The sequence below is a fragment of the Bacillus rossius genome, chromosome 12, assembly GCF_032445375.1.
Source record: "Bacillus rossius redtenbacheri isolate Brsri chromosome 12, Brsri_v3, whole genome shotgun sequence".
NCBI lineage: Eukaryota > Metazoa > Arthropoda > Insecta > Phasmatodea > Bacillidae > Bacillus > Bacillus rossius.
The window spans coordinates 34,363,942-34,382,226 of record NC_086339.1 but is presented as its reverse complement, the minus strand read 5'-3'; the positions used below and the strand labels follow the sequence as shown (position 1 = coordinate 34,382,226).

General features: G+C 40.4%; 1 protein-coding gene across 2 annotated transcripts in view; it reads right to left on the bottom strand.

The window, feature by feature from the left end:
* The window catches only part of LOC134537823 (pendrin-like), a 51,969-nt gene that overhangs the window by 20,488 nt on the left and 13,196 nt on the right, over positions 1–18,285 (bottom strand). For both annotated transcript variants that reach the window (XM_063378671.1, XM_063378673.1), the window contains exons 6-12: positions 16,862–17,026; positions 15,579–15,680; positions 13,209–13,342; positions 11,237–11,399; positions 9,155–9,331; positions 7,976–8,248; positions 6,283–6,447 (exon numbers count right to left, since the gene is read on the bottom strand). In XM_063378671.1, coding sequence (XP_063234741.1) covers positions 6,283–6,447; positions 7,976–8,248; positions 9,155–9,331; positions 11,237–11,399; positions 13,209–13,342; positions 15,579–15,680; positions 16,862–17,026 — 1,179 coding nt within the window. The remainder of the gene's footprint in view (positions 1–6,282; positions 6,448–7,975; positions 8,249–9,154; positions 9,332–11,236; positions 11,400–13,208; positions 13,343–15,578; positions 15,681–16,861; positions 17,027–18,285) is intronic.

Sequence of the window (18,285 nt, the reverse complement as noted above, 5' to 3'; positions counted from 1 at the left end):
TCGTTGTCGGTGCTGCCAAATGTGCTGCCTTTTCGTTGTCGGTGCTTCCAAATGTGCTGCCTTTTCGTAGTCGGTGCTTCCAAATGTGCTGCCTTTTCGTAGTCGGTGCTTCCAAATGTGCTGCCTTTTCGTACCGGTGCTGCCAAATGTGCTGCCTTTTCGTTGTCGGTGCTGTCAAATGTGCTGCCTTTTCGTTGTCGGTGCTTCCAAATGTGCTGCCTTTTCGTAGTCGGTGCTTCCAAATGTATTGCCTTTTCGATGACGGTGCTTCCACATGTGCTGCCTTTTCGTAGTCGGTGCTTCCAAATGTGCTGCCATTTCGTTGTCGGTGCTTCCAATTGTGCTGCCTTTTCGTTGTCGGTGCTTCCAAATGTGCTGCCTTTTCGTAATCGGTGCTTCCATATGTGCTGTGAATTCGTTGTCGGTGCTGCCAAATGTGCTGCCTTTTCGTAGTCGGTGCTGCCAAATGTGCTGCCTTTTCGTAGTCGGTGCTGCCAAATGTGCTGCCTTTTCGTTGTCGGTGCTTCCTATTGTTTTTCCTTTTTGATGGTGCTTCCAAATGTGCTTCTCTTTTTGTGTGATGGTGCTTCTATTTTTTTAATGTTGTTTTGACTCTAGTATTTGACTAGCGTATTACTCAAACCGGTTTATGTATATAAACGAGTCCTAGACAGCAGGACGCTCAGTTTGTTACTGCCGTCCACGGTGTACGGATCACCTAGTTTGTTTCTTCTGGTGCATATGTTGTGTAATTGCCTGTTCTTGAGACTTCGATGGCATCTTTACCGACTTTAACGTCGTACTCGATGGAGGATGTACCGTCGACTACGGGAACCATGACGTCGGCGCCGACGATGTTGGAGCAGATCCCGTTGGCAACGCCTCTGACAACACTGGAGGAGTCTTCGATATGTGCTGTTCCACCATCAGCTGAAGTTTCATTAGCATTGAATACTTCAATTAATGAAGAGCGTACTTCGCATCAGTGCAAATACTGTGGTGCATCATTTACTATCACCTCAAATGCTCGCAGACATAAAAGAAGCGGTTGTTCTAATAATGTTCAAAGAATACAATTTCAGTGCAATAAGTGCAATAAACTAATTTCACGTCTCGATAGCTTACTTCGTCATTATAAAAAATTCTCCGATACGTATAATGAACATGGTTATTGATTTGACTCATGTGTTGTACCAGCTAATGAGACTATATAAGTGATATGAACTTCAGTCCGTCTCTGGCTGCGGTGATGACCGGATCGGATAGACATTTAAAGTCATGTAAAAGACTTGGTCCATACAACAAGAAGACTGTTTGAATCGAGAAATCCACAAAACTTTGGTAATTTGTCTGTGTATTTTTTTGTACTTGTAGTAGTGTAGTATGTATGTAATAAAAATTTTTAAATAACTTGTGGTGTTTTTTTTTTAAACCAAACCTTTTTTAGTATTTTTTTAATTAAAGTTGTTTTGTATCGGCCAGGGATCGAACCAAGGACCTTAGTCGATCCAATCAATCATTATATGGATTACAAATTTATTTAATGAATTTTGGATTTTTTCCCACTTTTCTAGCTACATTATTACATGATTTCAAGATGGTGGTCTTGATGTCTGATAGGATGATGGTCGTAGAGGATTTAGAGTCTCTTTACGGATGTTGAACATGGTTTATTGAAATTATTATTTTTTACGTAAAATTAAACAATATTGCATCGATCGGGTATCGAACCGAGGACATGAGCGGATCGAATCAATATGTAAATTAATGAGTGATTTATTTAATGAATTTTGGAACTTTTCCCGAATTTCTAGCTAAATAATTACGAATTTTCAAGATGGCGGCCAAATTTCAAGATGGCGGGTGTCACAGTAATAAATGATTACTGCACTCTAGCGGATAAGAACTAAACTAACATGGCGTCAGCGCACTCTCGCCGACGAAAACAAGATGGTGGTATCCAGCAGACGAAGACAAGATGGCGGGCATAACGAAACATGCTACAATTATATAATCCAAGATGGCGACCGTAACGATATGTGCAACAGTGGTTTTTAAGATATATTTTATTTAATTTTTATTATTTAATTCTATTATTTAAATTTTTTAATGATTTTTAAAAATTTTCCCGAATCTCTAGCATAAAAATTACGGATTTTCAAGATGGCGGACATGACGTCATACTACCTGATGGTATATGTGCATTGGTAAAAGTGGTAGGAGTCAGTCTGCCTGCGTCCACTGTGAGGGAAGGATCGGTCAACATTTTTATTTTTTTGCACTCGTCGGGGTCGAACCGAGGACTCCGAGCTCCGTGCCGTAAATGAATGTTTATAAATATTTTTTATTAAATTTTTATTATTTGAATTTTTTTTATAATTTTTAAAAAAAATTTCATTAGAATCGGATGATAAATAAAAAAGTTAAAGATGGCGACCATAACGAAAATTGTAACGGTGACGTCGTCATCCAATATGGCGGAAAACACATCGCCGGAATTTTCGAGAACACAATTACGTCATCCAAAATGGCGGATCCAAGATGGCGGATCCAAAATGGCCGCCGTGATTTACTTGTCCCGTTACTCTGTGTCCCGTTACACTATGTCCCGTTCCACTCATACAAGATGGCCGCCGTGATGTCAGAGATGGACTTGACGTCAGAGATGTGGCTCGGCTCCCGGCTCCACAGCCTGAAGCCTGCGCTCGGAGCCCCATTCATATACTACTCATAGCGGTTGCGGCGGTACCGGCCGGGGGGCCGGCGGCGCGGGCCTATAAATAGCGTTTTTGTCTACGTTGTATATAAAGACATTCTCTAGTATATTTAGTATCAGCATTGCACCCGTGCGAAACCGGGGCGGGTCGCTAGTTATCAATATTAGAAAGTCCACAAACAAATCTTTCATGGTGTGTTAGCCAAAGAATTTGAAAGTATAAAAAATAATATAATTTTAGCAGTATCACTGCTCTTTGAATTTATTTGCCAGTTGGACTCTCTGTGTAGCCAACACGCCGTTCGCCTCAAACCCCTTCTTTATCCTATTCTTCTTCCTTTCACCCCTCCCCTTTTATGGTTTCATCACATCAAGCATGGCAACATGATAACTTTGTTTATTATTCCACAGACAAAATTCACCCCATTCACCAACAAATATTTGAAATCTTTAAAAATGACAGTAATCTATACTTATATTATAAAGCTGAAGAGTTTGTTTGTTGTTTGAACGCGCTAATCTCAGGAACCACTGGTCCGATTTGAAAAATTCTTTCAGTGTTGGATAGTACATTTATCGAGGAAGGCTATAGGCTATATTATATTATCAATAACATTAGGGATCCTTACTAAAAGTCCAATTTAGAATCAAATGCGTTGGAGGGGGTTAGATAGAACATGCAGTACACGTACGAAGTGTGTGTTGACAATGCCGCAGGCGCTAGAAGTTTATTTCCTATTGCCTATTAACATTGTTGCCACGCAGTAGATGCCTTATCATTCTTAATTGTCCCATACAAGTAAAAAACACCCGTGTGATATTAACAACGAAGCAATCAGTACCCTCATAAGAGTTCAAATAGTATTTAAATACTTTTTATAACTTTAAATCGCAAACCTAAACTATTGTTTTTTTCCTCTCTCTGTGTTTAATTTGTTTTTTATTGCCTTTTTTCAAGTATATATATATATATTACAGACTTGAAACTTCACAGTAATGTTCCTTATGTTACGCAGGATGACATTTTCCGAAAATTTGATCCCATGGGTGGTTAAAACCAGGCAACAGTGGCTACTTTGTTTGCATACTGCATGAGAACAGGATTTTGCATTGTTCATGCCTTCTGCGTCTCCATGGCAACGGGCATCGCGCGGCAGTGGCGTACCCTTAAGGAGGGGCATGTATAATGAGCGGTACAAGAGTGATCTGCCTGTAGACTGCCGTAGCGAAGTACGGGTACATCAGTTGTACGTTGCGTGCACGAGTCGGGAAACCATCGGTGCTATTCATTATCTCTCCGGTACATTATACAGCATTGTAATAAATTTTCACTGAATTTTTTTTATTTACCATTACTGTAAATGGGAGATGTGGCTTAATTGTTTTCCATTAGTATAGCCGTGCGAAGCCGGGTCGGGCAGCTAGTCCATTAAATATTTAGGAGGATATTTATTTGGCTCAGATTAACGGGTAGTTCCAGTAAGCGTCGGCCTTGTTTGTTGTAGTTGACTGTGACATCTCCTCTTGCTCTGCTCCTGATGCAACTCCAACTCTAGTGATACCTCATTCACTTTTTCCCTCTTTGAAACTGGCATATTTCCCCTTGGATGATAAACTTTGAAGAGTGGCTTCAATTCAGCACAAACTGGGAATGGTGTACCAAATCAATTTCACATATCCTCAATAGAGCACGGTAAGTTCCTACAACTTCATTTTTAATTTTGCTAACTTGTCTGATACTTATTTATTATAAGTAATAAGATCAGAATGATGTCCTAGTAGGCAATGTTTCCCTTTTCTCAAAGCTTCGAAATAACATATGATTCTTTTTACACTGATGACTGCCTCTATTCTCCTTTTGATAGGTTTTTTTTTTAAGAATGTGACAGATATTTTCCCATTTGGTTAAGGACTTCTGCAAAAGTATAATCTGATGCATCATTTTCAACAATAAATAGAAAGTTAGGATCCATTTCAGATACGAAGTCATTAGCAATTTCTACTTTCAGAGCATTATATGCGTTTTTTGGTTCCTGGAGAATAGGAAACGAATCGCAGTGGGTTAGTGGGTAGATCTATTCAGAAAAGTTTGGGATCCATTTTCATAGTGACTAAACGTTCTCCGCAAATATGAAGTATTACGGGAAGGAACCAGATACACGAGTGGTTAGTGTCTCAGAGTCTGGTATGTTGGTAACCTGTATTATTGTGTAATTCAATATGTTGATTGCTTCAACATAATATGCACATTTTCCTTCATTTAATGTCCGATTATATTTGCTATCAGCTTCCAGAAATCTTTGCCGGTTATAAATATGCTTGTCTTTATCACTTCCATACACAGAAACATTAACTACATAGGCAAAAGTATCCTCTAAAATTTCTTGCTAAATAAAACTTTCAATAATGCGTTAGAAGCTAGTTACTCTATTTGTCACACTTAAATGAATACGTACAGCGAAATTGATAGAGTTTGTTTAAAGCTTCATAGGCCGTATAGGGTTTGTCTTCTTCTGTGATGGGAAACTGTTGATATGCACTACACAGATCAAGAGTCCTAAACACGCGAAACTTTGCAACTTTGCTTACTATATCTTTTATACGAGGCAATGGATAAGCGTCAGGAGTGTGTAGCAGCAGGTATTCTTCTGTGAATAACAACTGGCCATCTGTTTCTCACGATTTTCACTAAAGGTCACTACAACCTGTGCACGCCATGGTGATTTTCTAGGTTCAATTATCGTTTCTGAATAAGACGTTCGATTTCAGAGTATAACAATTGCATTTATCACTTACTACATTTTATAGATTTATCTGCAATTGGCTTACAATCAGGAGACAGATATTCAAATAGCAGTTGCAGTGAACGACATCTACCATGACTACTTCCAACCCGCGACACATTAGCTTGACAAACCCGCGTCAAACGTGTTCACAAAAAAGTAACGCATGCCACGTAAACTCAACAGGTAGAGAGAGGTAGGAACCGAAATACATCGTACTAGTTTGAACAGTTCTATTGCATAAAATTGATTTAAAATTCGGTACGTATAAATCGGGGAAGAATATTTATACAATGAAATTTTTTATATCTTGCACCCATCTTTTAGGGAGGTTTTATTGCGTGGTTTAAGGTTGAAAATTTGCCTGATTTCTAAAGCATATATATAACACCTTAAGATACCTAACGAATTACCCATTAATTGTATTATGACAGTTGAACTCATCTCCAACAATAATCTAAATACTGAACACTAATGAAGTAACAGGAAAACATATTTGTAGCAAAGAGTCTTTATTTACTTCATGCATCTCATTTAACTTTATACTATGCTTTGACGAAGACAGATATTGAAAATCAAACGACAGATAGCGCCTTTCGGTTCCTAATCCCACCTTCTTGGCCAAAGCGACATGATTGGACCTGTGTGCTATACTGGTTGAAATCTCGCTAGTTGATCTCCGTGAAGTATCTCCAGGAGCGTCGACCGGGGATGAGACGTGAGTGTGCGAGGAGGGTGTGTGGACTGCACGGAGGGGACTCGAGTGGACTGGAGTGGACCTGCCTGCTCGGCGGCGGCCTCCTTCTTGGCCTGCTTCCTCCTGCGGCGCAGCTCAGTCTGCGGGTCCACTCCCACCAGGCGCAGCAGCTCGCCCCTGAAGTGGTCGCGCGTCGCGAAGTTGAGGCCGCCGCAGTAGTGGAAGATCTTCACGCCTGCCACCTCGGGGGTCTGCAACCCCCCACACACACTCTCCCTCGCCATCACCCTCATCACGCTCGTGGAGTGGAGCTCACTGATAACCCGGTCAACTTCCCATCAAGCGCGGCTCCAGAGGAAGGGTGCAGGGGGCGATAGCCCCTTCCGAGCCCAAAATTTACTTCTTATTTCTTTGTATTAATGTTAACTTAAATACTTTCGCTGATGTGCTAAACTCTTCTTTCAATCATAATTTGTACGAAAATACTAAATTTCAGTATTTGGGACTATATATTTTGTGAATATCCCAAGGGCAGTGTCATGGTTATTGACTGCATCCTCCTGCCCGAGAGGTCTTCCTGGAGCCGCCATTGCTTCCCATCGCTTAGATTATTCATAAACAATCTTAACCCACATTTAAGAAAGGATTTGTCTGATTTGGAGCAGCTTATGTTGGAGCACCCTCGCACAAATCTTCGACGTTGAATGTTTTCTTGAGTTTAAGTAATTTGATAATAACTGCTTTTTCTAAAAAATTATGCACGACTTGCTTACTTTTGCGGATCACATCTCAACTTATTTTTCCAACTACCCATTTTGGGCGTAACAAACAAAAGCCACAAAGGAAATAATTTAAATCTTAGCGTAAATAATATTTCAGTGTGCATGAAAGAATAAAAACCAATTTTACCAGCAAATAATTTTCAAAAATAAAACTCTTTGTGAGATTACAGGTTAAGAAAATAATATTCTGAATATGCAGCCAACTTATCTGGGTATCTGGGTGTGAACACCGGCTTTGATTTCCAGTGTACATGCGTTAAAGAGATTTTTATCGACATTGTATTGAAAAATACATCACTGAACCAGTTATCAGCTGACTTATTACATCCAGTGTTGGTAATGGGATTAACTTTGCTTTTGTTACTAAATTGTAATGGTCCTTATCAGGGCTTACTTATCAGGATAAATGTCCAAATTGGTTGTAAAAGCATTTTAGAATTAACAACCGCAAATATTTTGATTCCATATTTTGTCGGTTTTGTTTGAATGTACTGAATATACCTAAACGCCTCTAGATTTCATCTAATGTTAAATATCTCACACAGTAGTAAGCATTGTGGTTGTTTAAATGTTTTCAAAGAAATAAACAATAGATGATAAACGGTAAAATGATCTTCTTTGTCGTCTACTTTCCTTATAGTCTTATAATCACTGTGTATTTGAGCAGTACTAAGCAATGACTCATCTTCTCAGAGCGGTTAGAGTCAAGGTGTTTGAACGGTGCTGAATAATTACTCACCCCCTTGTAATGGTTAGAGTCAAGGTATTTGATCAGTGCTGAATAATGACTCACCCCCTTAGAGCGGTTAGAGTCAATGTATTTGAACGGTACTGAATACTGACTCACCCCATTAGAGCGGTTAGAGTCAAGGTATTTGAACGGTGCTGAATAATGACTCACCCCCTTGTAACAGTTAGAGACAAGGCATTTGAACGGTGCTGAATACTGACTCACCCCTTAGAGCGGTTAGAGTCAAGGTATTTGAACGGTACTCACCCCCTTGTAGCGGTTGAGGTCGAGGTAGAGATCGGTGTTGGGCACGACGCCCAGCAGACAAGTGTACGGCTTCATGCTCTGGATGAAGATGCAGACGAGGGAGATGGCGACGCCCGCCAGCAGGCCGAGGTCGATGCTGACCAGCACGACGGTCAGGAAGGTGACGAGCCACACGACGCCGTCCAGCACGGACAGGCGCCAGAACTTGACCACGTGCGACACTTGCATCAGCAACCCCTTCAGTGCCACCACGATGATGCTGGCCAGCACGCACTGCAACAAACACTTCATCAGAACTCGCCTACTTGCTACTGGCAAATATGGCAAATACTGCGAACAATCACGCAGAGAGCAACATTTAACGGAGAGCTTACGTTCTACATACATCTGGCTACGTTGTGGATCAACAACCAACAATGTAAATAAATTAATGAGGTTGACATCACAAGAAAGCTGTGCAGTAAAACATCTTTGCCCCAATATTGTTCGAATTTACTGTCAATTAATCCTGCTCAACATGGTTCTTGATGGATGCAGTTGGGACATAGATTGTATTGTCTCTTAAAATTTTATTTTCAGTATACATTGTATACGAATTTGATATTTCCAGACTAATAAAACGAAATTTGTACCACGTAAAATTCAGCTATATTTGAAATTTTTTGACTGTTGCAGTACCAATAAACAAATAATATGCTATTTTTTGTCAATGCCATTTTAATGGTTCTATTGCTAATATTCAGAAAAAATTCAAAAACATAAGGTATTCAACATATTATATCATAAGTAAATGCTTATACGTGAGAGATTTTGTAATTAATGAGGGTTAACAGAGACCCTGATCACTCACAATATCTTTGCCAGGAAATGAACTGGTAGTTACTTATGTTACAAACAATAAAACAGTTGTGCCTTTACTAAGACAATACCTCTCTAGTTTATTATTTTTTTTCACACGGAAAAAAGTGTCTCAGTCCCGCACTCTATTGCGCGCTAAATAAGTTTAGTGTGTGTTAAGTTACCGTAACTCTCTTGCTATGAGGTACCGCCATTCGATTGTCATTCAGATTCAGATTTGAAAAGCTTCAAAATCTTCCTCTTACTACCTGCCTTAGTTACAGTATACTGTGTGTACTGGTTCGCTCCAGATACTACAAGGTGGGAACGCTTTCAACACACCCTGGGCAGCGGCTCGAAGAAGGGGCCGATCCACAGCATGACGAGCAGCAGGATGCCGCAGGACACGACGCTCGCCAGCTGCGTCCTGCCGCCCACAGTCTGCTGCACCAGGCTGCGCGACAGCGATGCGCAGAAGGGCATGCACGAGAAGAAAGAGCCCACCACGTTACCTGCGCCCTGAGGACAACACAGACACCTCTCATGAACCACGTACATGCACAGTTACTATGATGGGAGCAGTAAGGAGCAGAAGGACATGTAGGAGAAGAGGGAACCCACCAAGTTAATCCTGCTCTGCGAACAACACAGGCACCTTTCTTGGTTCAAGTACATGCACAGTTACTATGATGGCAGCAGTAAGGAGCAGAAGGACATGTAGGATAAGAGGGAACCCACCAAGATAATCCTGCTCTGCGAACAACACAGGCACCTTTCTTGGTCCAAGTACATGCACATTAACTATGATGGGAGCAGTAAGGAGCAGAAGGACATGTAGGATAAGAGGGAACCCACCAAGATAATCCTGCTCTGCGAACAACACAGGCACCTTTCTTGGTCCAAGTACATGCACAGTAACTATGTTGGGAGCAGTAAGGAGCAGAAGGACATGTAGTTCGGTTGTCAGGCGAGACCGCATACACAGCCATCAGGCCGAAGTCTGATGGCGGAGGAGGTACACTATGGGTGATTCTGAAACTGGAACAAGTGAATGAATTGAATGTCTGGACATTCACCATTGCAGGGTATGTTTGAACTGTTCCTATTTAACTTAAATTCTTGAAGATTCTTTATATGAACACATATTTGACTTTCAAAAACAATAACAGAATAATTTAATTCAGTATTTAGTAACATTATTAATTTTACTTTCTAAATTTTAAACAATTTTGAATACATCTAGGCTCATTACAGATGCCATAGTTGCAAAAGTCTGAAAATAATATTTATACATGACACGACAGCTAACGTTTATAGTAACCAACAGTTTTTTTTACATTAATTCGTTAACAATTGTGGTTTATAATGTCCTAATTTCTAATGCTGTAAAAATGAAGTGTAAAGAGTCTAAAGAGAAAGATGAATAAACCAGGATAGGGTAATTCACTAATAACAAACGAGCAAGCAAGGCTACAAAACTATTGACGTATTATTTGCGAAGTATGAATCAAGATTGAGGAGTAAATAAATAACCTTTAGGTACCTATGTGGTAGGCATCTATCCCTCAAAACATCATAATAGTTGTCAGTTGCCACTCTTTCTATTCAGATGTCACAGCCTCGTAGCTATATTCGGAATAAGAAATAATTATAAAAGTAAATTTCGTTTTATTTCCATGTAATAGGGCTCTCTTGCATCCAAGTTCTCTTAAGCGGAGAGTCATCCGCAGACAATCCATTTACTCCCGTAATACTGGGATTATTAAAGAAAGAAATTTTCTTAAAACTTGTTAACTATTGATAGATTATGTGATTCCAGTGCTGATTAGATATTTTCTCATTTAAAACATTTGGGCTAGCTTTAACATTATTTTTATAAGCCTCTTTGTTGTTGACTGGCATTTGAGATTCGTCTACGAAAGGCACCTCTAAGGTGGAATTTTCTTAGGAACATGAAGTTGTGGAAACGTTGTAACATGCTGATAATTATATTATTTTAATGTGGATTATGTAGATGCATACTGGGTCGATAATGTAATCAATGTGGAGTACATTTATTTGTAATATCTCACACAATTATCCACTCCCATTACTACAAACTTTCAACAAAAATAAAACTCTCATTTTGATTGCTGCAGTAATGATAACATTTTACTTCCATTTGTGGAAAATGAGGGGGGGGGGAGGGGAAATGTAAATTGGTATAACAGGGGAGAGACATGTGCACTTATGATCATACTTCTTCCCTTTGTATGTGTTCTTAGTAAAAATGGTCTGGAACATGGTACAGCACATCAGGTGATTCGGAAGTTCACTCCAATCAGCTATTGAGATGTGCAGTATGGCACATCGTTCTGTTACCCAGTGAAAGCCATGGTCGACTGTGAGAGTCGCTGTTTGGGCAAGTAACGGGCAGGACCTGACCTGGGCCAGCAGCTCCTGGTTGGCGTCCACGCTGTAGCCGAGCTTCTGCGCGAAGGTGAGGGCCATGGACATGGAGATGGTGTAGGAGACCACGGCGATGGTGAAGCTGTCCAGAGCCACATCGGCCATCAGGGAGAAGGGCGGAGGTGTCGGCGGCGGCAGTCTGCAGCAACATTCCCCACCAGGACACTCTCACCGGGCAGAAACCTTCGAGGCACAAGAGCGGTTCTTGACAAATCTCCTTGGACTTCACAGCACCAAGTTGCTTTGAAATGTGCCCAGTTTCACCGGGAGTTTATGTCTACAACACTTTTTGAATTTTTGTTATTTATTCAGAAACATTATTTACTGGCCTATTAACTGTTTTCGGCTTGACATTCAGTTATGTGACACTGATGTAACAGTTACTCTGATGTTTCACCATTACTTGCTACCCCGAGCCCTGTGACTTTCCGACCGGGGTTCATTGAACCCCAGTCGTGACGACACCATGCCTGAGTGGTGTGTGTTAATCTTACCTCTGTACAAGCTGTCAGATAAGCCTTTAGGCTTTGCGACTTGTAATAGGACAGTTCACCAAGTCAACTATATATTAGCTGCTCGTCACTCAGCTACCATCAGTGAGTTCAAGGTGCGTCGCTCGTGGTCCGCGAGCCACCATCGACCACCCACCGCCGTCTGACATCACATCGGAACGAGTCTACGTTATGTTAGCAAGTAATGTATCTACATCAATGGCTAGTCTACACCGTAGACACCAGATGACCAGATGACCAGCAAGCGAGAAAGGCTCGCTGGTGCTGAAGTGGCCACGAGTTCGAGCGAGTCTTGGGGGACTCTCGCAGAAGTGCTCGTTTCCAGCCGGGCCCTACACCCTGGGTGGACCAGAACACGATGGAACGTCTGCTAGGGGAAGGACGTCCCGCTTGACCAGGATCGACCGTGCTTGAGTACATCGCGAGCGAGTGGAAGCGGCACTCTCTCAGCCCAGGAGTGGTTATGGAGTCGAGCAAGTAGACATCTCCCTAACCAGCGGAACAGCACGAGTCCTCATCGTCCGCTGCAGGAGTGTGCTTGGGGTCCAATGAACTCCCTCATGCCCCCAATGTGTCAGTGATGCACTACACCAAATATATTTGGAAATTAAAGTGAGGCGCCTCTGGCAGCAACACCTAGAATTAAAGGTAATACACTCTAGCAGATACTTGTTAAATTTAAAGATGGTGACCCTGGCAGGCAACACTGCCACTACATATAGCTTGGGACCTAAAATAATTTGGAATTTTAAAGCATAAATTACCTTTCTCTTAATTAGTCTATTGATCTCCTGTCCAAGTGGCTGTTGTCTCAGCATTATTTTGTTCCTCGGATCAAACCCAAGCCACTGCACTCAAATGTTTGTACAGAATAACATTCGTTTGCAACACACCTGCCTACCATTCTCGGAAGTATGATGGCGGCCGATAGCATACACACCGGAGGAGAATGGAGGGGCCCTCTGACTGGATCCATTTGTTTGGCTGTATTGGAGGATTGGTAGGGTTGGGGAAGGTTACTAAGGTGACTGGATTTATTTGTGTTGATCCTCAAATGATCCATAAAACCCCATGCTCCCCCAGATGTCAAGGAAATGTGGCGGTCGGTCGGTCATTGACCTGCTCCACAGTTCCAGAGCATGAAGTTTTGTCCCTGAACCCCCACAATCATACTACTTTCGTCTGAGCTACATTCATCCAATTGAAAAATCTTCGTCACAATAGAGCTTCAATATTACCTGAGGACAAACGATAGTTGTAAACATTACACAGACAATTCCGCATAAGTTGTCGACTACATTCAAGTTAGAGGCCATGAAATAAAATATATCTCACATATCATAATCTAAACGCATACCGCCATTGCTAGGTTAAGTGAAAGATCACAGATCCCTGAAATGCTTATATCTCATTGTCAGCGACAGCTAAGTACTCACCCCCTGGGTATGTCGCCCAGCATGACGATGCCATAGTCGAGTGTGATGCTGGTGTAGGCGGACACCAGAGTCCCTGCCACAACCACCACCAGCTCTATGGGCACAGGCAGTTTGGACACCTTCTTCACATACGGCTGTTAGGGAGAGAGTTCAATATAAATGCAAGGTTTTCAGGTGCGCAGCTATGCAAAGAAGATTCGGCCGTGTCCGTGTTCACACAGCTAAGAACGTGCGAGCTCGCATACTTCACTCTCCCTTGTGGTGCACTATAGCACTAAATTACGAGTACAAATAAAAAAAAATTCTACAAATTAAAAAAACAAGCAAATTACAAGCATTTCTAAATTTCTTCGGTCTTCCTAGAAGGCTAAGCGAGTCCTTTGCATGTCTTCACATGTGTTTTCAGGGCAGTTCCAATTGACAGCTGATTAACCAGGCACACACATTAGGTGGTTAGGCACTTCCAGTTTGTGGTCAGGCTATCACGACCAGTTGTTGGCCAGGCACTTCCAGTAAATGGCCAGAGGACCCAGTCTGTGGCCAGGCACATCAGATAGGTTGACAGACACATCTAGCAGGTTGGCCAGGCACAACTAGTAGATTGGTTAGGCATGTCCAATTGGTGGTCAGGCACATACAGTCAATAACAAAGAGGTCTAATTTTTCAATACTCGGCGAACATTTTAAACAGTTCATGTATAATGTCAAGTGTTTATACCAGGGATCTCCAAACCTCATTTCATCTGTCCTGAGTACAAACTTAATGATCCATAATCAATGAGAAGGAAGCACATTTGGAAGCACGTTTAAAAAAAGCACACTTGGAAGCAGATTAAAAGGGAAGCACATTATAAAAAAGAAGCATCTTTGGAAACATTAAAAAAAGGAAGCACATTGAGAAGCACAAACAAAAAAGTAAGGACACTTGGAAACAATTTATAAAAAGGAAGCAGATTTTGAAGCTCAATAAAAAAAAAGAAACCCTTTGGAAGCGCAATTAACGACAACGACGCACATTTGGACGAAAATTCAACTTGGTAGGATACGATACCATCAGAGAGATACGATCTCATCAGAGGGATACAATCTCATCAGAAGGATACGATCCCATAGGTAGGATACTGTTTACTTGGTGGCCATATTTGTTTCTGATAATTTAAAGCAATTTAACTCTCCAAAGACTTGAAATTATCTGTAATTTTATATTGTGTTGTTTTTCAGAGAGTTAAGACTTAATCGCTCAAAACTTTGTTAAAAAATAACTTGAGATATATATTTTTGAGAATAATTCATGTGATAAAAACAAAATATATAACTTCATTGTGGCACTGGCCACTGCTTTCTCATCTTTTTCGTGATTGGCTAACACTCAAACAGGTGCGATATGAATCATGTACGTCATAGCGGTATTGGTTAAGTACACAAGTCTAATAAATACAGAGATTTTAGTAGAATATTACGGTGACACATTTATCCGTTGCAGTATGAACACGGCATACCAACTGTCATTACGACCACGTGTTCTATAGAAGCCGACATGATTAACGTTACCACATCGCCTTGTAAAGTTCTCGCCTGTGGCTTTGGTGTATACTTATGTGCGTACAGCGTAGCCTAACGTTACTTTGGTGTGTATTCACTAGCGGTACAGCGTAGCCTAACGTCGCTTTGGTGTGTATTCACTAGCGGTACAGCGTAGCCTAACGTCACTTTGGTGCGTATTCACGAGCGATACAGCGTAGCCTAACGTTGCTTTGGCGTGTATTCACAAGCGGTACAGCGTAGCCTAACGTAGCATTGGTGTATATTCACGAGCAGTACAGAGCGGTGTAAGACTGCCGCCACAGCACTTCTATCGCTAACTCTACATGCCGTTACATTGTGTGGGAGCCCTCCGTCGCCGCTGAGGTCTATATGCATGGTGAATAAGTATTCTTAGACTACAATGCTGATGCAGTTGAATACAGCAAGGTGTTATTATATTTATGTCTGATTAAGCTTCGAAGTTTTATCGTAGGTTTGAGAATGAATGTTGTCTAGAATTTGAATGTTTTATGTGAGAAATGACCCAAATACGTTACATTATTTTCCAAAAACAGTTATAATTTATAATCATGAGGTTTTTGAATTTTTTATGAGAGAAACGTCCATCAGCAGACATTAAATAGTTGCGTTATTCGTTTGAGGTCCGCTGTTGATAAACAGACAATCGCTTTTTGCAACCACAACCTACAACCGCCAGTTCCGACCCGCAAATGTTGAACCCGTCTCATGAAGTTGATGTCCTATAGCCTTTGACGTTCTAGAATTAAAGCAAAACACGTCTGTTATTAACAGTTAAACAACAAATAATTTGTATTGTTTCATTACCTTCATGTAGTCATTCGTTACAAGCACCAGTATTGTAACTGCAGACATTACGACCGCTGCAACGTTCGTGGTTGTGATTTCCTTGAATATTTCAATCCAAGTCTGAAAATAAGAGCACAGCAACGTTGTCCGTCAATTCTCTAAAAAAATATTGCTACAAATATACTTAAACTATATTATTCTTGAAAGCATAGTACACAATTAATTAAAATACTTAGATACTTCTTACTTTGAGTTTATTGATTAATGTGAAAATATCCCACTCTCATTATTAAGAATTTTTTATATAAAATATCAATTTTATTTTGTGTGTTAAACATTAATTGAAAAATGAGCTTTTAAAAGAATTCTTTACATTAAATACTTTCTACAATTTTTTTCCCCATTATCTTCATTCTGGTTAAATTGAGAGACAAATTTTAGGAGTAAAGCCCTAATGTTTGATTAGTTAGTTAGTTAGAAGATTATAAATTTATAATGTATCGTTTTGTATTTCATATGTCGTTATTTTAAATATACGAGTAATAATAATTTATAGATATGGTTGCATGAGCTTTACGAGAAAATGATGGTTAGATGAGATACAAGTGGATATTAAAAATTCTATGCCACAATAATCAGGTTAGGCTCTGGCTCCAGAACCACCATAGTTGCTTGAAATGCCGATGTACCAACATGAAAAACATTACTTGTGGCCTATAGGGTTAGAATCCACGAAAAACACCCCTGTGTTAATTCTTCGTCCATGTGATACAGTGAAAGATCAAGAGAAGATCAGAAGGATATGTTTTTGGTTGAGCTCAAAAATATACATCGATAAAAGGAACACTGGGATATTCTGCTTTGTCGAGATCGGTAGGATATGGTTGGTAGGATACGATCGGTAGCACATGATAGTATATGGTTGGTGCGATACGATCTGATCTATACGATTGGCAGGATACGGTTAGTGGTACACGATAGGATACGATCGGCAGGGTACTCAAGTATACGATTGGCAGAATATTATAGAATAAAGTTGGTAGGATATGATTGCCGGATACGATAGGATTTGATTGGTAGGATACGTTCGGCAGGATACGATTATCAGGATACGATAGGATATGGTAGGATACTATGGCAGGACTGATAGATACGACAGGATATGATGATGGAATCAATGTAATATGGATTTATCGTATAGGTTGTGCCTGTCATCATTTACTGTATGTAAAGAAATTTTCTGCTAGATATACGTGCCTCATGGGGAAACATTTGAAGTGCTGTCATCAGCGCACACTCACATATACGACCTTGAAGACGCCCTGGTAGCGAGAGATGTCGAGGCCCATCAGGTCCTTCACCTGGGACGTGAACACGTGCACCGCCGACGCTGTGGTGAAGGCGTTCACCAGCGTGTCGGACAGCAGCGTGCACACCACGCCCAGCCTGAAGACGTGCATCACCACCTGGAGGCAACACCACCACATCAGCCAACACCCCGTCCGCGAGCGGTGGACATCAGACTTCCACCACCCCTTGAACAAGGCAACGCTACAATTTCATCATGAAAATGTTCATTGCACTTGAAGACCATTACCAAACCCGTTTTTCAGCACGAATGTTAAGATTCGTCTCTCGTCGAGATTCTGGTAAAGAAAGAAGACGTGGCCTTTCCAGTGAGAATCGTCCAAGCACTCGCCTGTAATTATTTTGAAAAAAATTATGGGAAATATAAATCAGGAGCGCTGGACCCATTTTTGGACAAAATATATCCATTATCTACTACTGTGCCACCTTATTGTGTTGAAGAGGGTTATCATGATCTGAGGAGAGGCCGTAAGTTATTTATTCATCAGCATCTTAGAAGATGCCGACAAACACATAGTATGACAATCTGAAGATGTTCAATAACATTTTATAAGAAGACTTAATATCTTCAGCATTATTTGAGGAGAGAATTAACCAATTCCTGAGTATATGGAGATGCATACACTCAGTATAAGACAAACTTATTCTTTATCTTGGGGAGGTGTGAAAAAACACGTTTTATTAACTTAAAATAATTTATAACTGCTTGAAGAGAGGATAAGTTTGTTCTTTACCATGGATATATGCACTATAACCTGAAAAGTGAATAAATCTTTAGCTCAGCGAAGAGATGTGTGTCCCCTCTAGAGGAGAGCTCAAACACATTACTCAGGTAGGAAATATGCTTCAACATCTATGACCAGAACGAAATAAATTATAATGTCTGGGGACCTGCTCTACATCTTCAGAAGAAAGCAAACATAACTCCAATATTTTTAAGTCTCTTCTATAAATTAAAATAACTGACAAACCATTTGTAGAATGACTTTATCTGCCTCACATATTGCACACAATATTATAAACATCAACTTAGGAGATCAAAATATGTGTGTACACTAACACTTTTTACGACCATATATTAAATTTCCACATTTTATATAAACTATTGAGTTTTATTATTGTTAATCATTAAAAACAATTATTTTATTTCTGAGAAACAAGAACTGGGATTACCATTAAACATTAAAAGTATAATAATCTCTTGCAACAAAATTACCTATATGTTTCAACACTACTATTTCAAAATTACTTGGCACATATCGATTGGCCATTGTTTGCACCTAATAGAAAATAGTCACTATTTCTAGAAAAAATACTAAAGAAATTACAGATCCAGCTCAATCTCACGAGATTCTTG